Source organism: Rhinolophus ferrumequinum, chromosome 20 (genome assembly GCF_004115265.2).
Source record: "Rhinolophus ferrumequinum isolate MPI-CBG mRhiFer1 chromosome 20, mRhiFer1_v1.p, whole genome shotgun sequence".
NCBI classification, from domain to species: Eukaryota; Metazoa; Chordata; class Mammalia; order Chiroptera; family Rhinolophidae; genus Rhinolophus; species Rhinolophus ferrumequinum.
In genome coordinates, this window is record NC_046303.1 from 34,110,330 (window position 1) to 34,135,159 (window position 24,830).

The 24,830-nt window shown below is 33.8% G+C and overlaps 1 protein-coding gene across 8 annotated transcripts in view; it reads right to left on the bottom strand.

The window, feature by feature from the left end:
- AKAP9 (A-kinase anchoring protein 9) overlaps nt 1-24,830 on the bottom strand; it is a 117,121-nt gene that overhangs the window by 86,592 nt on the left and 5,699 nt on the right. For 7 of the 8 annotated variants that reach the window (XM_033088688.1, XM_033088687.1, XM_033088686.1 and 4 more), the window contains exons 4-8: nt 20,799-23,186; nt 14,760-14,973; nt 12,865-12,944; nt 6,983-7,121; nt 5,654-5,739 (exon numbers count right to left, since the gene is read on the bottom strand). In XM_033088688.1, coding sequence (XP_032944579.1) covers nt 5,654-5,739; nt 6,983-7,121; nt 12,865-12,944; nt 14,760-14,973; nt 20,799-23,186 — 2,907 coding nt within the window. The remainder of the gene's footprint in view (nt 1-5,653; nt 5,740-6,982; nt 7,122-12,864; nt 12,945-14,759; nt 14,974-20,798; nt 23,187-24,830) is intronic. The other variant, XM_033088684.1, reaches the window with a different exon arrangement.

Genomic DNA, 24,830 nt, shown 5'->3' on the forward strand with positions numbered 1-24,830 from the left:
GGAAAATAATGAAAACAAATAAATGTCAGCTTCTTTCCTTAACTATTAAAACTAGGCAGCAATGTGTCAGATGCATATATGTATATTAATTTAGTCATTCATCAAATATTTAATAATTATCTATTATATGGCCAGTATTGTGACAGAAAATAAGAACACAAAATCAGTAAAAATATGGTATATCTGCCCTCACAGACTTTATCAACTAGTTGGGGAAATAAAACAATTAGAGAAGTGCTAAACTATAAAGGATGACCATACGGGCAATGACAGAGAAGAAAAACCAATGTGAGTAAATACAGAAGTCGTCAATTTGATTTGGGCCTCAATCATTTTGGGCAATGACTAGGAAAGGCAATAAGGAAGAATGAGTAAGAGCACTTGTGAAAGAATGACCTACGCTCTAATTAGTGAAGACAATGATCTTAATTAGAGGGGTTTAATTTGGAAAAGAATGGGGAAAATACACTACATAGATAAAATACATCTAGACTACCTAGCACTTTAAAAGGGGAAAGAGACTGGACTTGCTAGGATAGATGAACAAAGGATACTGTAGAAGCAAGTATGCAACAGGAGCAAAGCCCATGAAGGCTATTTCAGCTGGTACTACTCTTACCATGTCCTCTACCCCACTCCTACCCCTGAATACATTTCCATACTTTCCATAGAAAATAAAGCCCATCTGGAAAATTTTTTAGTTTCCAGATCAACCTTTCTGTATCTTAATTCATTCAGCAAACATTTATTAAGCCTTTACCATATGGTAAACAAAGCACTGTGCAAGGAAGAAAAATTAAAAATAAAGCGAAATCTCCCTGATTCTGAAGCACTTACAATCTAGTGGAAGAGGCAGAAAAGTAAACAAATGATTATAATAACATGAAAAATAATGTGATACAAATGTACATTTGTACAAGGAACTATGGGAACAAGGAAGAAAGATAGGAGGGTAAATGAAGTATTTAAATAATGGAAAAAGGTCCCAGACAAGAAAAAGCTAAAGGAGTTCATCACCACCAAACCATTTTTACAAGAAATGTTAAAGGAGCTTCTTTAAGAAGGAATAAAATAAAAAAATATGAATAATAAAATAGCAATAACTACATATCTATCAACAATTACTTTAAATGTAAATGGATTAAATATTCCAATCAAAAGACATAGGATGGCTAAATGAGTAAGAAAACATATGGTGTCTGCAAGAGACTCACTTCACATCAAAAGAAACATACAGACCAAAAGTAAAGGGGTGGAAAAAAGTATTTCATGAAAATGGAAAAAGAAAGCTGGGGAAGCAATACTTATACAAGACAAAATAGACTTTAAAATAAAGTCTATATCAAGAGACCAAGAAGGACACAAAATCCCACTTCTGGGTATTTACCCAAAGAAATCCAAAACACTTTGGAAAAGACATATGCATCCGTATGTTCACGAGCATTATTTACAACAGCCAAGATATGGAAGCAATGTAAATGTCCATCAATAGATGAATGGATAAAGAAGAAGTGGTACATATATACAATGGAATATTACTCAGCCATAAAAAAAGAATGAAATCTCGCCATCTGCAACAACATGGATGGACCTTGAGAGTATTATGCTAAGTGATATAAGTCAGACAAAAAAAGAAAAATACAATATGATTTCACTTACATGTGGAACCTAAAAAATAACACAAACAAACAAAATAGAAGCAAACTCACAGATACAGAGAACAAACAGATGGTCACCAGATGGGAGGGGAAATGGGGGGATGGCTGAAAAAGGGGAAGGGATTAAAAAGTACAAATTGGTAGTTACAAAACAGTCAGAGGGATGTAAAGTACAACATAGGAAATATAGTTAAAAATATTGTAATAACTACGTATGGTGCCAGGTGCGTACTAGATTTATCGGGGTGATCACTTTGTACGTCACATAAATGTCTAAATCACTATGTTGTACACCTGAAACTAACATAATATTGCATTCAACAGTAATTGAAAAATAAAAAAATAGTTTAAAAAATAATGGAAAAAGGTAAGTGCAATACACAAAGGCTTAAAAAAGAAAACAAAAAACAGGCAGTGGCTTGTAGAGGTGCTAAGACAATGGAGGAAGAAATGTCTAAGTCTAGGAAGACAGGTAAAGATGACGACACAAAGAAGTAACATTTCAACCAACTGGAAGAACAAGTGGGAACACAAAAAGCCCAGAGATGTGAAAGACTAACTATTTCAGTATGGCGAAAATGAGGAGAATTAGAAGATGAGGCTCACAGGTCAGTGATGTAATGCCGTGCTGACTGATCCCAACCAAGAAAGGCTGCATGCAAGTTTGGCCCTTTGCTGGCAACTGGGACCTTGGCTGGTAAACAGTCCACTACACTAAAACTTTCCCTAAATCATAAGAGAGCCTAATGCCTGGACTATGCAAGCAATATGGTTTATGCTCCACACATGCTTTCTTTCTGGGAAGTCTGGGTTTTGGTATGTGCTAGGCAGAGGATGCCTCCATGACTAATATCTGATTTAAAAAACCATGGAATCCTTGTCCGCCTTAATAGACAACACTTAGCACATACTCTGACAACTTACTTACTGCTACAGAAATTAAGTGTGTGCTGTAACTCCACTAGGAGAGAATTTTAGAAGTTTGTGCCTGCTTCCTTCCAAACTTTGCCCCATGTGCCTTTTCATACCTTTTCAAGACTGATTTGCTTTGTATTCTTTTCCTGTAATAAATCTTAGCCTTGAGTACAACTGTATATTGAATCCTATGGGTCCTTCCAGCGAATCACTGAACCAGGAGGTTTCTCTCCTTTTTCTTCCACATCAACTATCAAATTCTTTAGGTTCTTCCTTAAAATATCTTACAAATGGTCCGTTATTTCCTACTTCCCACTGCCACCAGATTCATCTCCCTAAAAGTTCAACTTCCTGATGGTCTAGCCCATAATCACAAATTTCCAAGCTTTTCAATGTCTACACAATAAAAGTCCAGCCTATCATTCAAAGTTTGGTACAGTCTAGCCTCTCTAATTTTCAAGTCCACTGCTCTCTCAGCAGTATGTCCCAAATACATCACACCTACATCTGTAAGACTTCGACTGATCGTATTACTTCTCCCACCTGGAATGCTATCCTCCCTCCCCTACCTTATTTAAGCCTACACATCTTTCATGGTCCAATTTAAATCCCACTTTTTCCAAGAAATCTTCCTTAATTATTTGCACCTACATGTATCTACCTATTTGCTTAATTTCAAAAGTACTTCTCTTTTCAATATTTAATTAAATGCTGCCTTGGATAACAATTTTATATATGTCCATCATATTCCTTAAATTAGTTTATAAAGCCCACCAATTTACAAATTCCTTCAGTCTACTGAGTTTATTTACTTTGCATACTATGCTTTATTCCCAATGCACAGAAACACCTGGCATATAAATAGCAAATAAAAATTACTGGCTGTTGTTGATATAAACTAACACAACAGAGACTACTGCAGCTAATGTAGCAGTTGAATATCAAATTTATCACTTTTGTGTTGGACCAGAAATTTTTTGTCCTATTTCAAAGTATTATATTTCTCCCTATTTTATCATTACTATCACTGTTAAACTCTCAGGTTTACAAGATACAAGGTTACATTTGTTTTTTAAGCAATTGAAGAGAAATGCATTATAATGTCAAGGAAGAAATAATGTTTTTACTATTTATTATATGAAAAATGCCTATATATTCTTTCCAAAACTCTCCAAACTTATTGTTTCAAAATTAAAGGGAACCATCCGTTATTAAGGCGATTCAAGTTCCAGAATGATGATAAATTAAAAGAAAATGGAAATTCAGCAGTCTCTGAGCAAGCTGTATGATATAAAGTATTCTAAACGTTAAAAAAAAAAAATTACTGGCTGGATAACTGAATGAGAACAAAATATGTATCTTTCATTTCTTGTATACACCCTTCAGATTATATTGCAGTATGATGGAAGGAAGATCACAGGTTAGGGGAGAAAATTGCCAAGGATGATACCCAAGTTTCTGGTTGAATATATAATTTTTCAAAACTGAGACGAGAGAAGAAACTGGCTTTGGGGTAAAATTTAATAAATTAAAATTTCATTATGTTCATTAAGATATTTAAGTATAGGGATATTCAATTAGATGTAGGATTCTGCAGTTCAGGAGTAAGAACTGACCTAGACATGGAGACATGGAAGCCATGAAAGTGTATGGGAGCAGCATACAGCATAAGAGGATCAAGTACATATCCTTGGTGACTATTAACGGGGGCCGGGGGGACAAATCCCCAATGAAGGCTTAAAAAGTCACAGAATTGAAGTCGCAGAAACTAAGGGAAGAAAATATTCTAGGAGAACAGCAAATGCAAAAAAGTCAAAAAATTATAGAATTAAAAAGAAAATTGTTCAACAAACATTGAGCATGTGTTTGTACCTAAGATTGCAAAGTGGAGATATGACTTTAAATCCAGGCCACAGAAGTGTTCTTTTGGGGACAAAACAGTTTTTCTTGTTTGTTTCTTTTCTAATTGTTTCTTCTGAAATAATAACCTTTTACTTTTACTTCCCAACATTTTAAAAAGCAAAAGACTATATATACAATTGATAAATCAAACAGAATTAGCAACACTAGGCCCCCATTCCTACATGTGGCAACAGGGTGAAGCTGAGCAGCTTCTGCTCGCTTTGAAAGAGGTATGTTTTCCCAGGTTTCACTTTTCCAGCTTTCACTGGGTCGTCTTCATTTATTTTATGAGCTAAGCTTATGTACTAAGCTCATGTATGTATATCTCTTACATCCCTATGACTCAATTAAAATGATAGTGAGGAATCTTTAAACGGTATGAATCCATAATAAACAAGAAAATAAGAGAAAAAACTAAGAGAGATTTCAAACAATTTCTGAAAACAGAAAAGAGGCGAAAGAGTGTTGATTAATCAAGACAGAGAAAACAGCCTAAAGCACACATGGAGGGAGCCACAGATCAGGAGACAGTTGACCTGCCTACCAGAACCCTAGAAAAACTATTTGGAAAGAAATCTGATAAATATAACACTCTGTGAAAAACATTAGCTATGTTCTAAACAACGATTCACTATTTTTCTATAAAAGAAACTCACTGCTTTAAAGAGTTCTACATAAAATTCAAAGCAACACTCGTACAAAGTTTACAATTTGACATTTTATATATAGAGGGTGCCCCCCCAAAAAAGAATACACATTTTAAGAAAGGAAAACTGCATTAAAATTGTAATACTTAATATATACTGATAACAAAGATGAATACAAATCACGTTTGACTTCTGCAATTACAAGAGATGTGCTCAAAGTGGTTACCATCAGCATCCAGACACTTCTGATTACAGCGAACTACTGTTTGAGCAACATTGACCAAAGTATCCACTTGTATACATTTTTTTGGCACCATCGGTATTTTATCATGATTTCAAAACCTCTCTAAAAGGTGTAAATAGTATTGCAATTGCAGCAATTCCTTCACTGATACTATAAATCTATGTCCCTTTTGCCTAATCTTCTTTTTCATGTTCCCTTACTCAAGAAATTTTTGGTTGATGAAGCAGCTTACAAAATAACATGCAATACAATAAATGCAAACATGATACATTTTGCATTTCACATACCTTACTTAATCGTGTCCGAAGTACCAAAAGTTTGTTGTATTCTTCTGTTACTTTGTTGAGAAGAGTTTGCATATTTTCTTGACATTCTAGATGATAAACAATTATAATAATTTCACTCCACAGTAAAAGTCTGCTTCTTTCAGTAAATATTATTTATCTATTAATAACTTTAGAAATTGTCTGCTAGCAGTAAACCTCAAATATTTAATAAACAAAAACTAAACTTTCATTAATGTGAAACACTTGCTATTAAGATAACTTGACAGTTTCATATTAAAATACATTAATGTGTACATTAATTTGTACACATTTTGTTCAAATGAACAAAGGAATAGAATGTTGTCTGTGAAGCCACACCAAAAAAATTAACTGAGGCTGCAAACTGTAGAAATAAACTACCGTATTTTGCCGTGTATAATATGGACCCACATTTTTGGCCCAAACTTAGAGGGGAAAAAAAATCTTTCGTTTTAATTTTTCAATTCAAAATTTTGTTTGTTTACATTTAGGTACTTGTTTTTTGTATTATAAAGGAATTTTAGCATTTAGTTTTTAACATATTATGGCCAAGAAATTTTATGTAACAAATAATTACAAAACACAAGAACAAATACAAGGTACAAGAAATTTTATGTACTGGTAACAAATTTACTATACTTAGCATCATAGAAGGCCAAGAAGTCTATGTTGTTGCAAATTCATTGTAAGTTCCACAAAACCGATTATCGTATTCCAGGGTATTATTTTGCATATGGATATCATTATTGATTTCTAGAGTTACACTTTTAACTCATAAGCATAAATACAAGAAATAAAATACATTTAATAAATACGGAATTAGTACTACCCGTGTATAATGTGCATCCTCATTTTTCCCTCACAATTTGGGCAAAAAAGTGTGTATTATACGCAGCAAAATACGGTAATACAGGATTCCTATTAAGAAAGGTAATTTTATGTCTTCTTATTCTTTAAAAAAAAACACAACCATTGAAATAAACTTGTTCAATAAATATAGTATCTTTTAAAGGTTTGGATCTATGGTATAAAATTAAGGAAAGAATTATAATCAAGAAAAGATGGGAATAGAGAAGAGTGGGAAATGAGACAAGGAAACAGACAGCTTGCAGACAGCTCCAGTTCTCTGTAAATCACAATTATTGCATTATAAAATAAGAGCGTGTATTGAGATCTCTTGAATCAGAAATGAAGACAAGATATTAAGATGATAAACCCAAACTAGCTAAGAGATTAAATCATGATTAAACGTAAGTTTATCATCAATTAAGAAAAGTAATACTGTTTAATAATGTGGTAAACTATTATTACCTTGAACTTCATGTCTGTAATCTTGCAATTCTGGTTTTTGATTTTCAGAAGTATGCACACCAGAAGTCACTTGCTCTTCTGCATTTATTTCACATTTTAAAGCTGGAGTATAATGTTCACCAGGGATACTGCAAAAAGTCTGTTAATAAAATTAGGCATTTTATAAAATTAAAATTTTGATTTATTCCTCTAAAGATCATTAAACATTATTCTCCTATATGCAAAAGACAGTCAAAATGGCACAGAAAAATCAGTAAGATAACACTCTTTCACACACCAAATTAATCTGCAAAAGAAATAATCAACTCTAAACCTTTCTCTCTATATACAGGACATGAAATTCTTTTTACATTAGGAAAATACTGATCATCTTCACTACACAAAGCTATAATTTTTTCTGATTCTTTATTTTTAAAGTTTATTTATTGAGGTGACATTGTTTACTAAAATTATATAGGTTTCAAGTGTACAATTCTATAATACATCACCTGTATATTGCATTGTGTGTTCAAAGTCAAATCTTTCCATCACCATATATTTGACCCCTCTTATCCTTTTCTATCTCCCTTCTACCCCCTTTGTTAACCACCATACTGTTGTCTGTATCTGAGTTTTTGTTTATTTGCCTTGTTTGTTCATTTGTTGCTTTTAATTTTTATCTCACATATGAGTGAAATCATATGGTTCTTGACATTTTCCATCAGACTTATTTCACTTAGCATGATCTTCTCAAAATCTAATTATGTTGTTGCAAATGGCAATATTTCATTTTTTCTATGGCTGAGTAATATTCCATTGTGTATATATACCACATCTTTTTTATCCAATCATCTATCAAAGAACATTTTGGTTGTTTCCATGTCTTGGCCACCATGAATAATACTGCACTGAACATACTCATAGCTAGCGATAGATGTATCTTTATGAATAAATGTTTTCAATTTTTGAAGGTAGATACCCAAAAGAGGAATTGCTACGTTAATATGGCAATTCTATTCTTAAGTTTTTGAGGAACCTTCATATTGTGTTCCACAGTGGCTATATCAATTTACATTCCCACCAGCAGTGTATGAGGGTTCCGTTTTTTCCACAAGCTCGCCAACATTTGTTATTATTTGTCTTGTTGATAGTAGACATTCTAACAGATGTGAAGTGGTATCTCACTGTGGTTTTGATTTACATTTCCCTAATAGCTAGTGAAGTTGAGCATCTTTTCATATATCTGTTGGTCGTTTGTATGTCTTCTTGGGAGAAGTGTCTGTTAAGTCCTCTGCCCATCTTTTATTTGGATTGTTTGTTTTTTGTTGAGTTATATATGAGTTCTACATATTTTGGGTATTAGTCCTTTATCGGAGGTGTTGTTTGCAAGTATCTTCTCCCTTTTGGCTGGTTGCCTCTTTGTTTTGTGACGGTTTCTTTTGCTGTGCAGAAGCTTTCTAGCTCAATACAGTCCCATTTGTTTCTTCTCCTTTTACTTCCCTTGCCTTTGAGATCAAATTCATAAAATCCTCTCTGAATCCAAGGTCCATAAGTTTAGTACCTATGCTTTCTTTTATGCAGTTTATCGTTTCTGGTCTTATGCTTAGGTCTTTGGTCCATTTGGAGTTAATTTTGATATATGGTGACCGACAGCAATTAGTTTCATTCTTTTGCACATGGCTTTCCAATTTTCCCATCACCATTTATTGAAGAGGCTGTCTTTTCTCCATTGTTATGCTTTTTGCTCAAGTTTTGTCAAAAATTATCTGCCCATATATATTTCGGTTTATTTCTGGGTTCTCAATTTTATTCCATTAAGCTGTGTGTCCGGTTTTCTGCTGATACAATGCTGTTTTATTGTCGCTCTGTAGTATAAATTGAAGTCAGGGAATGTGTTATCTCTGGCCTTGTTCTTTTTTCTCAGGATTGCATTGACTATTTGGGGTTTTTTTCCATACAAATCTGAAGATTTTATGTTCTATTTCTTTATAAAATGACATTGGAGTTTTGATGGGAATTGCTTTAAATCTGTATATTGCTTTGGGTAATATGGCCATTTTAACTACATTGATTTTTCCAATCCATGAACGTGGAATATCTTTCCATTTCTTTGTGTCTCTTCAATTTCTTTTAATAACATCTTACAGTTTGCAGTGTATAGGTCCTTCACATAATTTTTTAAGTTTATTCCTAGATATTTTATTCTTTGTGTTGCAACTGCAAAAGGAATTGCTTTTTTCATTTTTCTGAAGTTTCCTTCTCCCTCTCTTCTCCTGCTGGTATACCCACTATTCTCATATTGCTTTTCTAATGGAGTCAGATAGTACCCATAGAGTTCTTTCATTTTCGTTTTTTACTCTCAAGTCTTTTTCCATGTGTGTCACATCTAGATTTCTATCTTCAATATTACTAATTCCTTCCTCCATCTGGTCAGCTCTGTTTCCTAAGCTCCTTAGTTTAGCATCTCTTTTACTGAATGCTTAGCTCCAGAATTTCTATTTGGTTCTTGTTTTTTAAAAGTTGCAGTCTCTTTGGTAAAGTACTTCTTTTGTTTATTGATTTTATTTCTGAGTTCACTAAGCTGCCTGAGTTTTCCTGTATCTTGCTGGTTTTTTTTTCCCCAGAACTGTAATCTTGAATTCTCTGTCATTTAAATCACACTGTCATTTTCATGCACTTATCTTCTGGAGATTTTTTGCTTCCTTTCTGAACTGCCTTGCTACCTTGGTTATTCACGGTACTTGGTGGATTATTTCTCTGCCTAGGCATTTATAGGAATGAAATCTGCTTGTTTTTAAAGAGTGACACTTCCCTACTCAGCAGGTTTGTAAGAAGAGATCTTTTCCCCCAGTAGGAGGCACTGAAGCACCAAATTTTTTATTTTCTCTTGCACTGCTTTCTTAGATCTCTGCTGGATGGTGGAAAATGGCCTGTATTCCTTGCGCAAATGGGCGTCTCCTCTGTGACCAGGTCTCCTTGGTTTCAGGGCACCACCCCCGTGGGGGAATGTGATGAGTAACCAGGTTCTGAGCCTGTGAAATCCCAGTGCTGCCGTGCCCGAGGTGTTCCAGGTGCTCCTGCTGGGATCAGCCAATGAGTAGGAGTGGGGTGAGCGGGGAAGAGGCCTGCTTGTGCATTTGTGGCTTGGTCTCTTCCCATTAACGGTGACTGCCAGACCTGAGCTGCATCACCTCTGTATTTCCACCTGTCACTGGGATTAGCCACAGCATGCATCTGCTGCTCAGGGAGGAATGCTTCTGCCTCTGGTTCTCAGGGCTGCAGACAGTGTGCTCTGAAACACAACACTCACTGCTTACAGCTTCTTCTGGGGCCTGTTGTTAGCTCCGGGAGAGTGAGGGGAGGCAAGCTCGGGGAGGGTGAGAGGATGTGGCCAGGCTCCATGGCTTTGTTTCCTGCCTGGCAATGGCGGCTGCTAGAATATAACTGCCACACTTCCGTGTTCCATTTGCCCTGGTCACTGGGTTCAGCCACAATATGTGCTCACCACTCAGGCAGGAATGCTCATTCTCTCTCTCTATTCCTCCCGAGCTGCAGAGAGTGCATGCTGCAACCTGATTCCTCCCCTCTCCCCAGACCCACAGTGAGCTCTTGCAGCTGCATCCACAGCACTTGTCTGTGCTCTTCTCCCTTCCCTCCTCCCCTGCTCACTCAGATTCGCCCACCTTCAGATGTTTCAATGTGCAGCTCTCTCAGATGTGTTTGTGTGTTGAGTAGGGAATCCTCTGTTGAATTATAGCTGTTCAACTTGTTTTTAGTTCCAGGGGAGAGACCAGGGGAAACCTCTCACGCCGCCATGCTTCTGACATTACTCTCCTAGTTCTCTGCTACTTTCTAATAATGATATATTTTGTGCTTTACCACTTCTAGCTTGGATCCTATTCTGATGTTATCTCTATAACATCAACTACCTTTGGAAAAAACACTAGAAGACAAGGATGAAAGTTCAAAAATGATAACTAGAAAGAAGTTTATAAATTCTATAAATATTGTAACATATCAAGTATGGGAGTACCCTCATACACTTTTCTATAAGAGTAGTTTCTCTGTGGCTTATACACACACAAAAATTAAAAATATCTGACACATTACTCTGGGTTTTTTTTTATCCTGAGCAATAGACAATTCTATCATTTAAAAACAACACATGCCCCATAATCATTTGATAAGCCCTCTAAACACATGCCCCTCACACAACTTGAAATAATAAACAACTTCTAGACTTAAAAGCCAAGTTGTTTATTGCTATTTCTTGAGATTCGCTTAAAAGTTAAACTACTGTCAATTAACAACTGAGTTTATTAAATTTCCAGCATAGTCCTTAAGTTGGAATTTTATATTAGAGTTGGTGGAAACCTGAATGATCCCCGGTTTACAGATGAAGAAAAGGATTCACAAAGATGAAGTAATGAGTCCACAGCAACATCAATCATTAGTGACGAAACCAGGTTTCATGACGAACTCTCGAGGGCCCCTTCATTACAAAAAGCTGATTCATATTTCAAATTAAAATTAGGGGTTAGGTAAAGAGATTAGTGGAAGAAAAGAAAATATAAGTAAGTCAACTTATAGATGAACTGTTGTGACTTGGGCCCTCTTTCTCTATTTACTCTTTGATAAACAATGGACATGAAAGGACAATGCTTGAACCCTTAGGCAGAGATGGAGGTGGAGGATGAAGAGTAGCTGAATAAAGAATAAAGGCCTTCGATGTGTTTATTTCTGACTTTTATTTTTTTGCCAATATTGGTTTTTGAACTATTTTATAGGTAATTAGAATCAATAATGCAGCTTTACCTGTCCCAACTACACTGCCCTTTTTTCCCTTCAATTTACAAATAAAAAGGCTGGGACAGAGATCAGGATCAAGCCTAGAAATATATTTTAAATTCTGAACTACTTCAAATATGCAGAAAAGAGTAGTTTATTAGCTTTGAAAATATTTTGTCATATTATCTCCATATATTTTTTGAAAAATCGAGCATTTCATATAGATTTGAAGCTCCCTGTATCTCATTTCATTTGCTACTCTTTCTTCCCAGAAGTGATGACTCCAGCATGTTTAAATATTTTTTCTTTTGAGATTTATTGACATTAGTACACATACCAAACACTGCTAAATGGTATTCCATTGAATGAATGTACCACATTTATTTATTACCCTGTAGATAGAAATCTGAGTTGTTTCCAATTTTTAACCTAATATAGACTTTCTTGCATTGCAACATACCTCACTGTTTGCATATGTGAGCCTATTTAGAAGAACTGGGTTGTGGGGTGTACGTATCTTCAACCTTGCCGATCTGCTTCTCAAGGTAGTACATTCCCACCAGCTGTGTGTAAGAGCTCCTATTTCACCCCAACTTCACAAGTATAATTATAATTAGTATAATTAGAGTATTTAGTTTTTTTTACTCAACCACCAAAGTGGGCAGAGACAGGAAACGGACCTGTTTGAGGTTCTACTGGTCCACTGTTTTATGATCTATACCTGTTGTCTGTTCTACTGCTGAGATAATTCATCTGAATTTCTTTTGTTTCAAACTTATTATCAGAAAAAAATCTTAAATGCTCATTTTAAACTTAAAAATTCAGGAATATTTTCTAAGTGTAGTACTGTAGTAAGATAGCAGGGAAAACTAAGTTGGATGATTCTGCTTATCTAATTGGTAGTAACAAAATTTAGCACTTGTCTAAAAATACTTTTTAAAAATTTTATTTGAGTACCGTTGGTATACAATCTTAAATTGATTATAATTAGTTTCAGGTGTACAATATAGCGATTCAACATTTTTATACCTTACAATGTAATCACCCCACTAACTCTAGTAATCATCTGCCACCATGTACACTTAGCACAATATTATTTTTAACTAATATCTTACCTGTGTAAAATAAGAACATTCTTCACACACTGCCTTGTAAAGTTTTCCAATGAGCATTTGTAAAGGCTTCATTTCATCACCTAATAAAAGATAATTGCATTAAAACATTCAATTTACTCACTTAAGTACTATTATATTAAATCTACGTCAACTGGAAGCTTCCCTACAATAGGATTAGTTTTAAATTCTTTATTTCTTTCAGTTATTTTCCACTGCTTAACGTCCCATCTCAGATAAGTTATAGGATTTTTAATCTCTATGCTACAAAATGGTATAAAGCCACGACTTACAATTTTTTTACGGTAACCCAATGTAAGAAATAAATCATATATCGTAATCCATGTAAAACTGAAACAAAAATTTCACAAATCAGTATTTACTCTTTCTACATGCCATGCACTCCGATGTTTCCTGTTCTACTCCACTCTTTAACATGCTCGTCATTACTCACTCCACTGACTTCATCACAGTTAAGTTGACATTTGAAAAACAGTGGAGAGATTCTACATGAAGAGGATACCAGTAAAAGTAATACAGCTTCAAATCTTATTAAAATCAAACCCAAAAAACTTCTGAAGTGAAAAAGTATGGTATTCTTATTCAAGCCACTCTTTAAATTCTACTCTGTTCAACAGAGCACTTCCATGGGACAAAGTTATGAACCACCTCATGTCCACAGGCAGAACTGTCCAGCGTAGAAGCCTAGAGATGCCTTGAACAGAGGATGTCTACCAAAGTCCATCTAGGTTTCCTTAAATGTCATTGCTTCCCCGAGTACCATCTTAGTCTTTCAGCTCACTCTATAGTCCCGCAGGCCGTCTCATTCTTCTCCTTGGCCTCAACTGACTTGATTTTCAAATCTTTATCTTGAGCCTAAACCTCCCTCTTGAGTTTCAGACTTCTACTTTCAACTGCCTACTGGACATCTTTTTCTGAGTCAATTGGTATTTTTAACTCAATATGTTGCAAACTGAATTTATTATTTTTCCCACAAATTTGCTCTTCATCCTCTTCATGACTGGAGTCACCCTCGATTCAGTTACCCAAGTTAGAAACTAGGGATCATTCTCAATTCCTCCCCCTTTTACTGCTAATATTAACACCAGACTACAGTCTACGTCTTTAACTCTTGAACTTTCCTTTCCATCCTTAATGACACTGAGTTCAACATCTTACTGTTTATCAGAATTACTGCCAAAGTAGCTTAACTGGTCTTCTCATGACTAATTTCACCTCCCCTAATTAGCTCTGATGGTGTCATCTTAAAATAAAAATCCTACTATGTTAAATAGTTAAATTTTAAATAGTTACCCCCACTATTTCAAATCCTGCAGAATGTCTTATCACAAATAGCATAAAGCTTAAACATGCGTCAGTCGGGGTACATACAGCTTTTTCTGATCAAGCTCCTTCCAATCTTTCAGGCTTTATCCCCCACTACCTTTTCAGACACCGTGAACTCTCATTTCTCCAAAATGGATGCAGACTCTCACACCTGTGTTTAAAACTCAGGAGCCAGGCCTAAAATTCCAACCTCTCTACTCCTGCCCACTGCCTCACCTTAATTGTACTTCTAGAAAATACTAGACTTTTCTCCTCTCTCCTTCCATTTTATTCATTCCTCCATTATAGAGATTATCCTATTGTTTTATAACAGTTTAGTTTATATTGCTTTCCCACTGGACTGTGACTTCCTGTGGGAAAATGATTCAGTGATTTTAGATTTCTCAAGAGCTTAATGAATGTCCAGTGATAATATGAAAAAATTAATCTAAGACTAGGATATAGTTACCTTCCTCTGTGGGTTCTAAGACAAGGATGGAATGACAGAATGGTGGTCTCTAGTGATACTTATTTGCTTCATAGCACTTATAATTTTGTCAGAAAACATTTACCTGCTTCTTGTGTTTTTATATTCTGTAGCTCTAACTGGTGTATTTTCTGAAGTTCCTTTATCTTCTCCTCTTGAGCAGACATAAGCTCCTCTTTAAGACCGCAGAGAGCTTTATCTTTTTCATTTTCCAAATATTCACGAACCTGATCCACATAAGTAGAATAAACCAGAGAGAGGCATATACGTTGAGCTTCCATCTGTAGCCTTAAGTCATTCTTAAAATGAATGTATAGACAATTAAAATTAGAAAAGTTTAAAATGACAAATCTAACAATTTAACTTCTTGAATATACTAACAAAGGGGAAATACATGAAATCATAGTTTAAAAATTCATATAAGTGAAGTTTAATTTTTTCTCTTTTCATTCTGTTGCCTTGATCTACAGTATTTTTCAAGAAAAGCAGCACAATGTTTTCATTACCTCAACTTCATGTAAATTGTGATATTTAGTATAGCTAGTATGGCCTCATCTTCGATTTCTGCTTAAAAATATTTTAAATGTAGAGAAATGCAAAGAATAATGTAATAAACACTTATGTACTCACACCCCAATTAACAAATGCTATTAATAATATTTTGTGTTTTTATTTCTCTCCTTCCTACACACTTCTTTTTTGGTTTAGAAAGAAAATATAAATAAAATTTAATCCACTATATTTCCATTCCTTTTTCCCCAGAGACAATCATTATCACAAATTAGCTGCAAGTCCAATCCATTTCTTATAATATCACTTCTCAATGTATCTGTAAACAACGCACTATATTCAGTGTTCTTAAGAATTTATATAAATAGTGCAAAATGGTATTTATTTATCAAAGTACTCTTCTCATTCAATATACTTCTGAGAGTTATCCATGTAGATAAAGGTTAATTTATTTTAACTATCATATATATGAATATGCCACAATTTGTCCATTTCCTTTCTGGAGATCAACTGAATTATTTCTAATTTTTTTTATATTTCAAAAAAATGCTGTAACAAATTCTTATACATATCCCCTTGTAAAATTGTGCTAGTGTTTCTCTAGTGGAGTGCTTCTCAAACTTTAGCAGCATCAGAATCATCTGCAGTGCTTATTAGAACAGATCGCTGGGCTCCTCCCCCAGTCTGGTTCAGATGTGGTGCAGGGCCTCAGAATTTGAATTTTAACCAGTTTCCAAATGATACTGATGTTGCTGGTCAGGGACCACCACTTAAAACTGTAATTTCTGGGTCACAGCTAATGCACCTGTATTAGATTTTACTAAATAACTTTGTATATAATTGTACCAATTTATATTGATATAGTATATACCGGAGGCGCCAAAAAAATGTATACACATTTTAAGAGATGGTATCTATGCTCAAGCAGTAGTTCGCCATAATCAGAAGTGTCTGGAGGCTGATGGTAACTACTTTGAGCACCTCTTGTAATTGAAGAAGTCAAACGTGACTTGTATTCATCTTTTGTTATCGGTATATATTACAATTTTAATAGTTTTCCTTTCTTAAAATGTGTACACATTTTTTTGGCACCCTCTGTAGTGTATGTGAGTACTCATCTCCCCCGTGTCCTCATCACACTTTTTTCTGAAAGACTTATTTTGCCATCTGATGGATGTAATATGCTGTTTTATTGTTATATCAATTTGTAAGGTTGAAAGTGTCTTTTCATGTTTATTAGCCATTTTGGTTTCCTTTTCTGAGACACATGTCTATTCATATTCTTTGTTCATTTTTATATTTTTAGAGCTCTTTTTACATTAAGTATTCTTTACACCTTCTTGATATCTTGATATTAAGCCTGTTTTTAATGTATGTGGCAAATATCTAATCCCTGTTCTTCAACTTGTTTTATGGCTATCATTTGTTAAGACAGATATATTTACAATCCTTCCCTGTGTATTTGTCTTCATTAAAAGTCCCTCCCTACCTATCAAGATCCTAATTTCCTTTTATGTGAACATCTTGAACCAACTTGGATTTATTTCTTCCTAAGGGTAAGGATCTAATTACCTAACTCTTCACCCCCAATATTGAAAGCAAATTTTCAAAAAAGCAGCTTTCAAAAACAATAAACTTTTCCTGTTGATTTGGCTTCTTTCATTTCACCCGAATCTGTTCAAATATCACGTCAGGTCTTCATTGACCTACCCTACGTAAAAAAGAAAAAAAGGAAAAAAAAGTACTCACTACCCTACTTCTAGTAGACTACTGTTACTATACTTTTATTTGTCTGTCTTATTTCATATCTAACTCCTCTAAAATATAAGCTTTATTCTTTATTGCCTATTTTTATTCACTGTTATATCCTGAGTGTCTAGAATAGTAACCTGGAATATAGTAGAGGCTCATTATTAATAACAAACGTTAACTTATACATACTATATACTAAATTTTCACATACTAAACTTTCACATGTTATCTGGCTGTGTTTCTGGATTTTCTATTTATCGCTCTCAGCATCAAAATCATATTGCCTATTATGATTTTTTAATGTCTTGATATCATATAAATTTTTCTAGGATTGTCTTGGATGTCCTTGGATATTTATTCTTGTACATCAATTTAAGAATCGTTTTTTAAGATCCATGAAAAACCTTGTTGGTATTTTCATTGGAACTACACTGAATGTAAAGATTAATTTGAGAGAAATGACATCTCTATATCTTTTCACTATGTATATGGTACATATTGCCATATAGTCAAGTTTTTAGGTACTTCAATGTTTTATAATTTTCTTAACAAGTTCAAACATCTTGTGCAGGGTTTAAACTTCCGTCTCTTCTATTTATATCCTTTTCTCTTATTTATTGTCATACTGATTGGAGAGTAACTACAAAACAATGTTAAAACAGTAAAGTTGATAGTGGGCATCCTAGTTCTATACCTGATTTTAACAGGAATGCTTCTAAATTTCTTCTACATATTTGGATGAAAATCATTATCATGGTGAAGAAATTTCCCTCTACTCCCAATTTCCTAGTTTTTTAAAATTATAAATGACTTGTTGAATTTTTTATTGATTCTTTTTCAGCATCTATTAAAATGATATGCATTTTCTCACACTATGTATGAATGTAGAGATTAACAGATTGTTTCATATGTTCAACTATGCTTACATTCCTTGGGATAATATGCTAATATTTTATTTTGGATTTTTGCAACCATACTCATAAGTGAAATTAGTCTCTAATTTTATTTTCTTATACCATTCCCGTCAAGTCTCAGAATCAACAGTATACCAGCCTCATTAAATAACCTGGGTGCCTTTTCTTCCTCCCTTCCTTTCCTCCCTCTCTTTCATCCTATTTTAGTAAATGATTATATACTTTTCTTTTAAGAGATGGTACACCCATTTATAAAACTATCTTAACGTAGTATTTTTGGTTGGGGGAGAGGGTAAACTTCTATTTCAAATGCTTTAATGGTTATTGGTTTATTCAGGTTTTGCATTTCTATTTGAGTTAGATTTGATCATTTATATTCTTCCAGAAAACTATCTAGTTTATATTTTCAAATGTACTGGCATAGGTTATTTATACTATTCTTTTATGATTTTTAAAAATTTTTACCAATACCTATACTTAGGTTATTTTAATTCTTCATTTTGTTTATAAATTTTTTGTTTTTTCTTCATTATCTTCTCAGAGGTTTGTATAATAACTCTAATTTACTTTTCAAAAAATAAGCTTTCCATATCCTTGAAAACTCTCTCCCTCTTTTGGTTACTCCAAATTTGCTGATTTCTGTTCTTAACTTTATTTTTCTTCTCCTTTCTTTGAGGGTATATACTGTATTATTCTACTGAATGAATAGCTTAACTTTTAGTATTTCTTGTTTGTAAAAGTACTTTATTTAAAGCTAAAAATTGTCCTCTACATGACATGTTCCATGCACTCTGCATTACTTTCCTTTTTCAAAAATATTCTTGGCTCTTCTTGTACATTTATTCTTCCAGATAAACTATAAACCAATTAAATCAAATTTCAAATACTTGCCATTCTAATTTTGATTACAATTACATTGGCTTGTGGATTTTTCTAGAGGTATCTGGTATTTTACACTATTAAAAACCCTCACTGGGAAACAAGTCCTCTCATTTATTTAAGTCTCATGTCCTTAATTAAAGTATTATAATTTTATTTATATTGATCTCATACATTTTAAAGTAAGTTTTTTATGTTTACTATACATTAAAGCTTTTCAGTTCATTTGCTTAAATTTTCTAGTTATTTAATTACATCTGTGAATTATGCCAACTGTATTTCCCTCCCTTTACACCACAAATTTTTTGTCTTTGCACTAGTTAGAACCCGTAGAACAATGATGAACAGCAAGTGACAAAAGCTATCCTGATCTTGTTCCTGACTTTAACATGAAGGTCTGATGTCTCACTGTGGGTTTTGATAAACTGGTTTTGTTTTGTTTATTCTCCCTTTTATTCACTCAATTAAAAAAAATTAACTGCCTATCACGTGTCACTGTTCTAGTCCCTAGAGATACAGCAGACAGAGTCCTTGCTTTCAAGGAGTTGATATTCTAGTGGTTGCTCTTGTAGTTTCTAAGCTCCAATACCTTTTCTCAATTCTAATAATTACCTTCAATTTTACACATATACTTTGCAATCTATGCCTTCCGACAGCATTGATAATTAATCAGTATCAATAACATTCCTGCCACTTCTCCCTTGTCCCAATAATGCTTTTTAAAAAAACGTTTAAATGATTTTTAGGAGTAATTAAATTAAACCTAGTTTACAGTTTTGCAAACAATTCCAGATATTTAACAAAGCATTAATAGTTGAACAATTTGAATTTCTTATCTCTATTTAAGTTATTAGGATGGAAAACATCTTTACATTTGATATAACATCATAAATATGAACATTTATAATAAAGAGAAAACTTTCCAGTGGCTTCCTACTGTATATAGAATAAAATCTCAACATCTTACAAAGACTGTAAGGCTCTCCAAGGTCTGGTTTCTTCCTTCTTCAAACTCTTCTTCTCTCCATGTCTCAAACTCAACTACACACGCTTTCATTCTGCAACTCAAACTCATCTATGTCTTCACAATTGCTCTCATTTCCTTGTGGTAGACTCCTGTCATTCAGATCTCAGTTCCAATGTCAATTCCTCCAGAAACCCTTCCTGAGACCCTATTTAATGCTGCCACCACACTATTCCTCATTTTCTATTACGTTATGTGCTTTATTTTCTTCATAGGCCTTATCACTATTTCTAACTACTCTCCTTGTTTCCTCGTTTATTAACTGCCTCCCTTCCTATAATATATGCTCTCTGAGAGCAGGAATCTTCTTTCTCCTTTGCCACTATACTCCTATACCTGGCAATAGATTCAATAAATACTTGTTACATAAATGAAGAAACGTAAAGCTTGAGTTAGCATCATTATACAAGATACCCACTGGAATTTTCCTGTTATTTCTAATATCAGTATCTGGCAACTATAAATTGTCAGGAGTGATTTATTATCACTCATTATATGCACCCTTTAACTGTATTTAGAATGCTTTTTTTTCTCCTTCAGGTATAACAATACTCTGAGAAAACTCTAGGACTTAAACTGAGATTTCTTTTTTAAGGGAACTATAGTTTCATAACTAATAAACAACTACACAGAATACTAAAATGTTTAAAAGTTAATTTTCAGTTGTGGAATCTTGCAAGCACCAGTATGAAATGAAATTCTAATCTTTGAGACTGTAACAAAATATTAAAAAACAACGTTTAAAGCTCAGATTCTTCACGAAGTTATTTAAACTATTACCTTTCCAAAGAAAATATGAAACCATTATGATTTATTTCCCAGGCAGAATGTACAACATAGCTTAACTGAAAGAAAGCCAACAATATGAAAAAATATATAACAGAAACGACGATAAATGATAGACCCAAGGGAGAATTATATTCTAGGGTTCACTTTCCTTCTTCTGTAATAAAATAAAACTTAAGTTTTATGAAGGTAAAACCTTATTTAGGTATGAAATGTACATTTGCACTGTGTTTTAGCATACATAAATAAGTAAACATACCTGTTCTGATTTAAGCACACTGAGTTCCTGCTGAAGTTTAGAATTTTCACTTGGTTCAGTTGTCCCAAGCGACGATTCATTTTTCACTGATGGCAAGTGATCCCAAATCAATCTTTCTTGCTTGCTTTCTTTTCCGATAATCGTATTTTCAAACGGTATATTCTCATCCTCCATTATTTTTAATTCTTCACCAAAATCTTTATTTGTTTTAGAAATGGAACCTCCAGAATCCCTGCTTGTCACATTCACAACTCCATCTTCTAAAGAACTTAACTGAACATCACACACACTTACATTTTCTGTCTTAGTATGGTTAATTATGATTTCTAGTTCTCTACATCTCAATAAAATTTGCTCTTTCTCTTCCTTTAAAGATTTAACTTCTTCAGTTAGACAACTAATTTCACCATGTTTCTGTTTTAATTGTTCAGAAAGATCAGACAGTTTCTCTGACAGTTCTAATTTTTCTCGCTTGGTTACCTCAAGTTTTTCCATAAGTTCTGTTGTATCTTTCTCAACAACCTCACCAATTTCCAGTGGTTCTGCTATAAAAATTCTGTTATCATCAAAGATTGAACTTTTCATTTTTACAGTAGCTGGACTTATTCTTTGCAAATGATGAAGCTCTTCACTAAGTGCTTTCAGCTTACTTTTATATTCTACTTCTTGTTTATTTTTACTGTCTTCTAAATCATTTTTTACCTTGAGAAGACAAGCATAATCCTCCTGTAACTCTTGATAGTTAACTTCAAAATTTTTTTCAGCAAACGAAAAAGTGTTCCTTTGCTTTTCAATCTCTTCAGTTAGCTGAACACATTGTTTTTTGAGGTCCTCATTTTCCTCTGTCAGTATTTTTATTTCTTTTTGCCAGTTACAGTCTTTGGATTTGGAGTTAATGGAGTCTATGAAAATCAATCTTTCTTCTTGACTAACAGGAGTATATATTTTTAACATGTCTTCAAGGGCTTTCTTTTCATCTTTAAGAATGTTATTCTCTGCTTCAAGTTGTACAAATTTTTCTTGAAGGTCATCCTCTTTTGCCTTCATTTGTTTCTCCAATAATTCAGTTTTAAGTTGTAATTCTTGAACTTCTTGTTCCAGTGTGCCCTTTTCCATTTCTTCTTGTCTGAGTATTTCAATTTCTTTTTGAAGTTCATTGATTCGAAGAGTCATTTCCTCTGATTTTGAATTTACAATGGATTGCTGCAAATCTTTTAGCTTTGAAATTTCCAAAATTAGTTGATTCTGGCTAGTTATCAAATTGTCTTTTTCAAACTGGATGGTTTCTATCTTTTGACTCATTTCATTCTGCAAGCCTTCTATCTGCTGTTTATAGTAAATGGCTAAATTATCCTTAAGTTTTTCAGTATTTATTCGATGTTCAATTTCTAAATCTTCCTTCAGTTTGGAAAGTTCTTCTTCATGGCTAAACAGAAGCTGTGTTCTCAGTCTCTCTAATTCAGCTTCTTGTGATTCAGCCATTCTGTCTAACACAGCATTCTTTTCTCTTTCTAACATTTCAAGTTTTATCTTATAATTTGTAACTTCTGCTTCATGTTTTAATTCTAGTTCTTTCCTGGATTCCGATGCAGCAACAATCTCAGCTTTCAAATCTTCCACTGTACTAAGGGACTTATATGCTTCATTGAGTTTACTTTCTTGTTCAGCTATCGTCTGTCTAGCTCTCTGAATTTGATCCCTTGAAAAGCTCAATTCTTCAAAAAGGTCTTCAAGTTGTCTCTGTAGAGCTAACTTTTCTCCTGAAATTACTCCTAGTTCTTCCTTGAGTTTTTCCTTTTCAGAGTTAGTATCCTGCATTTTTATATTCAGTTCATTTATTGCCACATTCATTAACTTTATTTGATCTTCATTAACTGTAATATTTGGATATGATCTTAAAGCATTATCCATGTCTTCCTTATGTCTTGTTTTCAGTTCATCTATCTGTGATACGTGTTGTTTTATTAACTCTTGTTTCATCTGCACGATCTGCTGCCCATACATCTCATCCAGCTCTGCCCGGAGTTGTTCTAATTTTCTTTGTGTTTCTTGTTCCATTCTTTGCAGGATATCAGTTTCAAATTGGCTATCTTTATGGTTTTTCTTCTGAAGTTCTTCAACTGTCCCCATTAATTGTTTTATTTCCTCAGAACACTGTCTTTCTTTTTGCTTGGAATTAGTCAGCTCTAATTTCATATTTTTTATCTCTTGGTTTTTTTGTACAACCTGTTCTTGTAATTCTTCCAGTAGTTTGTCAGCAGCTGTGACTTTATCCTTTAGCTCAAGAGATTTTCTTTCTTCTCCTATTATTTTTGCATTCAATTCTTCAATGATTGCCTCCTTTTCCTGTATTTCTTTATTTGAGCTTTCTACTTCTTTATCTTGTTCCTTTAAAAACAAAAAGATGAAAATATAAAAATATATTTAATTTCTGGAAACTTATGGTGCTTAACCTCATTATCAAAAGAGTAATAAAAGTCTGCTTTCTACATAATTCTATAAAAAGTGACCGCTGGGTCTGTCCCTCAATTTTTCCCAAGTCAATGAAATATAGGACTTGTGTACTCAACACTACTTGTGAGCAAACATTAAAGTAGTGTTGGCTTTACTGGGAGGAAAAAACTTTTCTTACATTGTTATGACTGAAAATTATAACTTAATTCAGGTGGAATAAAATGTATCTAAACCATTATATTTTCATCTTTGATATTAACTGATCAATATTCTAAATATTTAGTATTTTCTATAGAGAGCTTACTACGTACTCTAATTTAGAGTTCTAGAAGAAAGTCTTTTAAATAAACCAAGGTTCCTCCCATGTAGTCTAGTGAACTGGAAGTGTTTGATGGGAAAGTGCTATGAAAAGAGTAAAACCACAACAAAAACAGGTTCCTGAGCGCCTGCCTTAACTTTTTTCCTGGGGCTAAGTGAAATAGAAATTTAGGGATATGTAATGCTTTAGCAGTTAAACTCAAGTCCCTTGCAAGACAACTACAGCATTTGTAACACATCAACTTGGCCCTAGACTATTGGTTTAAGTAGAAAGGAGGACAGATCCTTTTTCCTGGTTCTGATTTGGGACTCTATTTTGGAATTATAGATAAGCCTAAACCCAGAACAGGAGCCAAAGCTTATCAGTAATCACAATCATTCACAGGAGTGTTACAGCAAAAGGGAGTCCAGCAGAAGTCCTGGGCACAAAGTTTTGCCTCTGTTACTTAGTTGCCTAGTAATTAGGGCTGTAGTCCCAAGAACAAAGAAAAAAGTAAAATCCACAGAATGGAACAGAGTATTAGTAGGTAAGCTAAATCACTTTAAGAAGACAGGACTCCCAGACCAAGGGGACTTAAAGGCACCTTGGAGGAATGTATTAACATATCTAAAGAAAGAATGAAATGGCAAAGCCTGGAAAAAGAAAAACCTCAGAGGGAAATGTTGGCAGTCCCCATTCATGTGCAGTCCAGAACCCAGGTGCCATGAGATGGAGAATTCTGATCCCTCTGGGAAAACTATACCTAATGTACAAAGCAATGCAGGGGATTGTGGTAAACAGAATTTAAAAATTCCAGTCCAGAGGCATGATCATTTCTACTGTGAGATGGATACATCAGTTTATTACAGCTTAAAGCCTTGAACATTTGATTCCTCTAACATCCCCTAATCTCATGCTCACTAAACAACTTTCTATTATTATTATTATTATTACTATTATTATTATTATTTTATTATTATTATTATTCTAACTTGGCTTTTCAAATAATGAACTTGAAGTATACAGGTCTCTGGGATAATTATTTCTCATTGTAAATTAATAATCTTATATTCAAGGTTTAAATATTAGCGTTTTGAACTTGGAAAATCTGAGTTCACCTAAAGATAGCTCAAGTCTCAGTTAATAGAAAATAAAACCCAAATGAGACTTCTGAGCTTAGTCAAAGGCCAGATTCTGTGCTATATAAATTCACCAAAGCAATGATTACTATTCTGTACAGCCTCTGGAGTAAAATCCTTTCAGCTTTTGTCTTCGTATCA